This window comes from Coregonus lavaretus (genome assembly GCF_964263955.1).
Source record: "Coregonus lavaretus genome assembly, chromosome: 4".
Taxonomy (NCBI): Eukaryota; Metazoa; Chordata; class Actinopteri; order Salmoniformes; family Salmonidae; genus Coregonus; species Coregonus lavaretus.
Genome location: NC_139991.1, coordinates 77,403,620 through 77,412,471, shown reverse-complemented (window position 1 = coordinate 77,412,471; position 8,852 = coordinate 77,403,620). Strand labels below are relative to the sequence as shown.

The window sequence follows — 8,852 nt, the reverse complement described above, 5'->3', positions numbered from 1 at the left end:
TCTCTCTCTCTCTCTCTCTCTCTCTCTCTCTCTCTCTCTCTCTCTCTCTCCTCGCTTAGAGACAGATGGTCACTTGAAAGGAGAGAGGAGCTGTCGTTCATTTACAGCCGACTGGTTCTGGTCAAATGCATCAGGCCCATGTCAGAGATATTACATTTTATTAGCATTTTGTTTTAAACACAAAAGGAATCTCAGATGTGTCTAGTTTTACATGGGAGGCCAAACAATTTAACTCTCTCTGTAACAATGTCCGCCGGAGGTCAAGTTGGCAACAAGTCAGTTGGGTTCAGATGGGCATGGTCTCCCCATTGGTCTCCACGAAATTAACTCTGATACATCAACATTCCATTGATTCCATACTTTAGGGAAAAAAGAAGGGGGAGACTTGGAGAGGAAGGAACCATACTGTATGGATTAGCTGATTGTACTGCATGTCACAACTAATGATGATGGGATGTGATGGGGCTGATAACTTATCAGGGTAGCTACATCTGGCATCTCTAATGTATATTATGAAGTCATAATGTTTAACAGCTCCTTCCATGTTTACTGGGGTAATACCTATCAGTTCACCAGTTAGTTTCTCTTGTCTGTGAGGTGCTTTTCTCAGGCCTCTGCACTCTTCTCTACCTACTAGTATCTTCCTATCTACCTACTAGTATCTTCCTGTCTACCTACTAGTATCTTCCTGTCTACCTACTAGTATCTTCCTGTCTACCTACTAGTATCTTCCTGTCTACTAGTATATTCCTGTCTACCTACTAGTATCTTCCTGTCTATCTACTAGTATCTTCCTGTCTATCTACTAGTATCTTCTTGTCTACCTACTAGTATCTTCCTGTCTACCTACTAGTATCTTCCTGTCTACTAGTATATTCCTGTCTACCTACTAGTATCTTCCTGTCTATCTACTAGTATCTTCTTGTCTACCTACTAGTATCTTCCTGTCTATCTACTAGTATCTTCCTGTCTACCTACTAGTATCTTCCTGTCTACCTGCTAGTATATTCCTGTCTACCTACTAGTATCTTCCTGTCTACCTACTAGTATCTTCCTGTCTATCTACTAGTATCTTCCTGTCTATCTACTAGTATCTTCTTGTCTACCTACTAGTATCTTCCTGTCTACCTACTAGTATCTTCCTGTCTACTAGTATATTCCTGTCTACCTACTAGTATCTTCCTGTCTATCTACTAGTATCTTCCTGTCTATCTACTAGTATATTCCTGTCTACCTACTAGTATCTTCCTGTCTATCTACTAGTATCTTCCTGTCTACCTACTAATATCTTCCTGTCTACCTACTAGTATCTTCCTGTCTACCTACTAGTATCTTCCTGTCTACCTACTAGTATCGTCCTGTCTACCTACTAGTATCTTCCTGTCTACCTACTAGTATCTTCCTGTCTACCTGCTAGTATCTTCCTGTCTACCTTCTAGTATCTTCCTGTCTACCTACTAGTATCTTCCTGTCTACCTACTAGTATCTTCCTGTCTATCTACTAGTATCTTCCTGTCTATCTACTAGTATCTTCCTGTCTACCTGCTAGTATCTTCCTGTCTACCTACTAGTATCTTCCTGTCTACCTACTAGTATCTTCCTGTCTACCTGCTAGTATCTTCCTGTCTACCTTCTAGTATCTTCCTGTCTACCTACTAGTATCTTCCTGTCTACCTACTAGTATCTTCCTGTCTATCTACTAGTATCTTCCTGTCTACCTACTAGTATCTTCCTGTCTACCTTCTAGTATCTTCCTGTCTACCTACTAGTATCTTCCTGTCTACCTACTAGTATCTTCCTGTCTACCTGCTAGTATCTTCCTGTCTACCTTCTAGTATCTTCCTGTCTACCTACTAGTATCTTCCTGTTTACCTACTAGTATCTTCCTGTCTACCTACTAGTATCTTCCTGTCTACTAGTATATTCCTGTCTACCTACTAGTATCTTCCTGTCTACCTACTAGTATCTTCCTGTCTACCTACTAGTATCTTCCTGTCTACCTACTAGTATCTTCCTGTCTACCTACTAGTATCTTCCTGTCTACCTACTAGTATCTTCCTGTCTACCTACTAGTATCTTCCTGTCTACCTACTAGTATCTTCCTGTCTACTAGTATATTCCTGTCTACCTACTAGTATCTTCCTGTCTATCTACTAGTATCTTCCTGTCTATCTACTAGTATCTTCCTGTCTACCTACTAGTATCTTCCTGTCTACCTACTAGTATCTTCCTGTCTACCTACTAGTATCTTCCTCTCTACCTACTAGTATCTTCCTGTCTACCTACTAGTATCTTCCTGTCTACCTACTAGTATCTTCCTCTCTACCTACTAGTATCTTCCTGTCTATCTACTAGTATCTTCCTGTCTACCTACTAGTATCTTCCTGTCTATCTACTAGTATCTTCCTGTCTACCTACTAGTATCTTCCTGTCTATCTACTAGTATCTTCCTGTCTACCTACTAGTATCTTCCTGTCTATCTACTAGTATCTTCCTGTCTACCTACTAGTATCTTCCTGTCTATCTACTAGTATCTTCCTGTCTACCTACTAGTATCTTCCTGTCTATCTACTAGTATCTTCCTGTCTACCTACTAGTATCTTCCTGTCTATCTACTAGTATCTTCCTGTCTACCTACTAGTATCTTCCTGTCTACCTACTAGTATCTTCCTGTCTACCTACTAGTATCTTCCTGTCTACCTACTAGTATCTTCCTGTCTATCTACTAGTATCTTCCTGTCTACCTACTAGTATCTTCCTGTCTACCTACTAGTATCTTCCTGTCTACCTACTAGTATCTTCCTGTCTACTAGTATATTCCTGTCTACCTACTAGTATCTTCCTGTCTATCTACTAGTATCTTCCTGTCTATCTACTAGTATCTTCCTGTCTACCTACTAGTATCTTCCTGTCTACCTACTAGTATCTTCCTGTCTACCTACTAGTATCTTCCTGTCTACTAGTATATTCCTGTCTACCTACTAGTATCTTCCTGTCTATCTACTAGTATCTTCCTGTCTACCTACTAGTATCTTCCTGTCTACCTACTAGTATCTTCCTGTCTACCTACTAGTATCTTCCTGTTTACCTACTAGTATCTTCCTGTCTACCTACTAGTATCTTCCTGTCTACCTACTAGTATCTTCCTGTTTACCTACTAGTATCTTCCTGTCTACCTACTAGTATCTTCCTGTCTACCTACTAGTATCTTCCTGTCTACCTACTAGTATCTTCCTGTCTACCTGCTAGTATCTTCCTGTCTACCTACTAGTATCTTCCTGTCTACCTACTAGTATCTTCCTGTCTACCTACTAGTATCTTCCTGTCTACCTACTAGTATCTTCCTGTCTACTAGTATATTCCTGTCTACCTACTAGTATCTTCCTGTCTATCTACTAGTATCTTCCTGTCTACCTACTAGTATCTTCCTGTCTACCTACTAGTATCTTCCTGTCTACCTACTAGTATCTTCCTGTCTACCTACTAGTATCTTCCTGTCTACCTACTAGTATCTTCCTGTCTACCTACTAGTATCTTCCTGTCTATCTACTAGTATCTTCCTGTCTACCTACTAGTATCTTCCTGTCTACCTACTAGTATCTTCCTGTCTACCTACTAGTATCTTCCTGTCTACCTACTAGTATCTTCCTGTCTACCTGCTAGTATATTCCTGTCTACCTACTAGTATCTTCCTGTCTATCTACTAGTATCTTCCTGTCTATCTACTAGTATCTTCCTGTCTATCTACTAGTATCTTCCTGTCTACCTACTAGTATCTTCCTGTATACCTTCTAGTATCTTCCTGTATACCTACTACATGTATAAGTCCTTATTTGCGTACTAGACACTAGATTCTGTGTTGATTCATGAGAATTGGCTTCTCTTTCTGTCTGAATCAGATCCATTACACTACACTGTTCCATTGGTTGTCAGATCAATTCGCCCAGCCATAACATGTGTACAACAACCATAAAGTGTATCGGCATGGTCACAGATCTGTTTATGCTGTCTCGGATTATACCATAAAGTAAAACGCCTGGTCCCAGATCTGTTTATGCTGTCTAGCCAGCTCCTCTGGTCATTACCTAGCCTGGTCCCAGATCTGTTTAATCAGACACGGTCTTTGTAAATGTTACATGATTCTCTGCCTGTGGATTAATAACACACACACACTAGCATCAAATTAAATCAAATGTATTTATAAAGCCCTTTTTACATCAGCAGATGTCACAAAGTGCTTATACAGAAACTCCCTGGAAAGGCAGGAACCTAGGAAGAAACCTAGAGAGGGACAAGGCTCTGAGGGGTGGCCAGTCCACATCTGGCTATGCCAGGTGGTGATACCATGTGTTGCACTGATACCAACGTCCTCAATATCATGTAGATACTTTATGTATATAATGTCTCAAAATTACAATTAATGTGATATCTGATAATACCCCTACTGCTGCAAATAAGCATCTGGAATTTATTTCCAGTTTGTCTTTTGTGTCCAATATCTAATATTTATCTGTTCAAATTCTAATACTTACAGTACCAGTCAAAAGTTTGGACACACCTACTCATTACAGGGTTTTTCTTTATTTTTACTATTTTTTACTGTGTAGAATAATAGTGAAGACATCAAAACTATGAAATAACACATATGGAATCATGTAGTAACCAAAACAGTGTTAAACAAATCAAAATAGACTTTATATTTGAGATTCTTAAAATAGCCACCCTTTTGCCTTGATGACAGCTTTGCACACCCTTGGTGTTCTCTCAACCAGCATCACCTGGAATGCTTTTCCAACAGTCTTGACGGAGTTCCCACATATGCTGAGCACTTGTTGGCAGCTTTTCCTTCACTCTGCCGTCCGACTCATCCCAAACCATCTCATTTGGGTTGAGGTCGGGGGATCTGTCGTAGCCGGCCGCGACCGGGAGACCCATGGGGCGGCGCACAATTGGCCCAGGGTAGGGGAGAGAATGGCCGGCAGGGATGTAGCTCAGTTTGTAGAGCATGGCGTTTGCAACGCCAGGGTTGTGGGTTCGATTCCCAAGGGGGGTATGAAAAAAATCAAAAATAAATATGTATGCACTCACTAACTGTAAGTCGCTCTGGATAAGAGCGTCTGCTAAATGACTAAAATGTAAATGTAAAATGTAATTGTGGAGGCCAAGTCATCTGATGCAGCACTCCATCACTCTCCTTCTTGGTCAAATAGCCCTCACACAGCCTGGAGGTGTGTTGAGTCATTGTCCTGTTTGAAAAACAAATGATAGTCCCACTAAGCCCAAACCAGATGGGATGGCATATCGCTGCAGAATGCTGTGGTAGCCATGCTGATTAAGTAAAAAAAAAAATATCACAGACAGTGTCACCAGAAAAGCACCCCCACACCATAACACCTCCTCCTCCATGCTTTACGGTGGGAAATACACATGCGGAGATCATCCGTTCACCCACACCACGTCTCACAAAGACACGGCGGTTGGAACCAAAAATCTCCAATTTGGACTCCAGACCAAAGGACACATTTCCACCGGTCTAATGTCCATTGCTCGTGTTTTTTCAGGCCCAAGCAAGTCTCTTCTTCTTATTGGTGTCCTTTAGTAGTGGTTTCTTTGCAGCAATTTAACCATGAAGGCTTGATTCACGCAGTCTCCTCTGAACAGTTGATGTTGAGATGTGTCTGTTACTTGAACTCTGTGAAGCATTTATTTGGGCTGCAATTTCTGAGGCTGGTAACTCTAAGGAACTTATCCTCTGCAGCAGTGGTAACTCTGGGTCTTCCTTTCCTGTGGCGGTCCTCATTAGAGCCAGTTTCATCATAGCGCTTGATGGTTTTTGCGACTGCACTTGAAGAAACTTTCAAAGTTCTTGAAATGTTCCGTATTGACTGACCTTCATGTCTTAAAGTAATGATGGACTGTTGTTTCTCTTTGCTTATTTGAGCTGTTCTTGCCATAAAATGGACTTGGTCTTTTACCAAATAGGTATATCTTCTGTATACCCCCCCCTACCTTGTCACAACACAACTGATTGGCTCAAACGCATTAAGAAGGAAAGAAATTCCACAAATTAACTTTTAAGAAGGCACATGTATCTGTTCAATATCTAATACTTATCTGTCCCCCTCCCCCCCCCCGTCCCCCCCTTGCATTGTGTGTGTGTGTATACTTGTCTGTCTGTCTGTCTCTGTCTGTCTGTCTGTCTGTCTGTCTGTCTGTCTGTCTGTCTGTCTGTCTGTCTGTCTGTCTGTCTGTCTGTCTGTCTGTCTGTCTGCCTGCCTGCCTGCCTGCCTGCTTGCCTGCCTGCCTGCCTGCCTGCCTGCCTGCCTGCCTGCCTGCCTGCCTGCCTGCCTGTCTGTCTGTCTGTCTGTCTGTCTGCCTGTCTGTCCTAGGTGATGCCCTAGACATAGCAGACCTGACCTTGGTGAACCCTGACCCCATGGTGACATCATCAGACTCCTCCCTCCACTGTGTCAGTAGTGACTGGACCTCCCGGCAGGACAGTGATGCCTCCAGCTTCAGCAGTACCCTGGGTATGGAATGGGACTTTCACACAAGATGAACACATTACGTTTGCAATTCTAACACATTCCATGGCATGTGAAATGTCTTGAAAACCTGTTTCCAATACATTTTAATTTATTTAGGAATTAAGAAATGCGCTACAAACTAGCTTTTCAGGTAAACTTGTGAAAGCAAACAGCAAAGACAAGGTAGAATGCATTTTTAACATGTTAAAATTCATTTTGCGTTACAATAAAGTCATTATTGTGTAATACTTGTATTTCCAACTGGTTTTTAACATGTACATTTCCGTTAGGTATGGGCCGTGACTTCCCCCTGACCCACCCCCAGAGCCTGCCTGTCAGCCCCGATACAGCCTACCACCATGCCTCCAAGATGGAGTGGAAGACTCGCAGTGATGTCTTTGGGGAGTTCTACTGCAGGGCAAAAAATAGTGATACAAATCAGATTTACACATATAAGATGCTAAATGAAGGTAATAACGCATTGATATTGTGTTCTAACCTGTACAGGTCTGTTTTATTGTTTTGAGGCTTTCCTATCTTTGTGGTGAACGGTTGTGGCTATGAGGCCACACAGGGTGCACACTGCTTTCATTGCAAGATGTTCCTAAATGAAACACTTAACAACCGATTGATAATGAGGATACATACTGTTATTCTGACTCCCTATTGAAACACTAACCCACCACTGAGAGTCAAGTTATCTACCCACCACTGAGAGTCAAGTTATCTACCCACCACTGAGAGTCAAGTTATCTACCCACCACTGAGAGTAAAGTTATCTACCCACCACTGAGAGTCAAGTTATCTACCCACCACTGAGAGTCAAGTTATCTACCCACCACTGAGAGTCAAGTTATCTACCCACCACTGAGAGTCAAGTTATCTACCCACCACTGAGAGTCAAGTTATCTACCCACCACTGAGAGTCAAGTTATCTACCCACCACTGAGAGTCAAGTTATCTACCCACCACTGAGAGTCAAGTTATCTACCCACCACTGAGAGTCAAGTTATCTACCCACCACTGAGAGTCAAGTTATCTACCCACCACTGAGAGTCAAGTTATCTACCCACCACTGAGAGTCAAGTTATCTACCCACCACTGAGAGTCAAGTTGTCTACCCACCACTGAGAGTAAAGTTGTCTACCCACCACTGAGAGTCAAGTTATCTACCCACCACTAAGAGTAAAGTTGTGTTTGTGTTTGCCTCCCCAGCTGTGTTTCTACCAAAGTCCCTAACCATCACAGTCAGTATAGGAGAAGATGTCAACATCTGTTTCACTCGCAGGAAAGTATTCGCAGAGGACGCAGTCATCTATAAGAATGGTAAACCTTACAGTATGTAAATAGTTATATCGTTATGTTGCTTGTTTGTTTGTTTGTTTGTATAAAAGTGTATTTTATTTTTGTATTGTCATGGTTGCTGATATCTCTCTGTGACGTGATCCTCCAATATTCACTAACCAGTCATTTTGTTATGTACACCCATCTAGTACTGGGTCAAGGCCCCCTTTGCCCCCTTTGCCTCCAGAACAGCATGAATTCTTCGGGTCATGGATTCTACAAGGCGTCAGAAACGTTCCACAGGGATGTTGGTCCATGCTGACGCCATGGCGTCACGTAGTTGCTGCAGATTGGACGGCGGTACATTCATGCTGCCAACAGCCCGTTCCATCTCATCCCAAAGATACTCTATTGGGTTTGGTCAGCGACAATGTTCAGATACGCTGTGGCGTCAATCGTTGCTCAATTGGTATCAAGGGACCTAACGTGTGCCAGGAAAACATTCCCCACACCAGCACACCACCGCCACCAGCCTGTACCGTTGACACCAGGCAGGATGGCGCCATGGACTCGTGCTGCTTACACCAAACCATGACTCTGCCATCAGCATGACGCAACAGGAACCGGGATTAATCGGACCTGGCAATGTTTTTCCACTCCTCAGTTGTCCAGTGTTGGTGATGGCGTGCCCACTGGAGCCACTTCTTCTTGTTTTTAGCTGATAGGAGTGGAACCCGGTGTGGTCGTCTTCTGCAATAGCCCGTCCGTGACAAGGACCAACGAGTTGTGCGTTCCAAGATGCCGTTCTGCACACCACTGTTGTACTGCGCCGTTATTTGTATGTTTGTGGCTCGCCTGTTAGCTTGCACGATTCTTGCCATTCTCCTTGGACCTCTCATCAATGAGCTGTTTTCGCCCACAGGACTGCAGCTGACTGGATGTTTTTGGTATGTCGCAGCACCATTCTCGGTAAACCCTAAACCATGGATCGTGAACTAGATTCAGCCGCGGGACGATTTTTTTCTTGAGCAGATGGTCGGG

At 42.8% G+C, this 8,852-nt stretch overlaps 1 protein-coding gene across 1 annotated transcript in view; it reads left to right on the top strand.

The window, feature by feature from the left end:
- The window catches only part of LOC311127673 (angiopoietin-1 receptor-like), a 57,798-nt gene that overhangs the window by 9,959 nt on the left and 38,987 nt on the right, over window positions 1-8,852 (top strand). Inside the window, exons 2-4 of the mRNA XM_084159543.1 lie at window positions 6,390-6,530; window positions 6,818-6,997; window positions 7,743-7,853. Coding sequence (XP_084015669.1) covers window positions 6,390-6,530; window positions 6,818-6,997; window positions 7,743-7,853 — 432 coding nt within the window. The remainder of the gene's footprint in view (window positions 1-6,389; window positions 6,531-6,817; window positions 6,998-7,742; window positions 7,854-8,852) is intronic.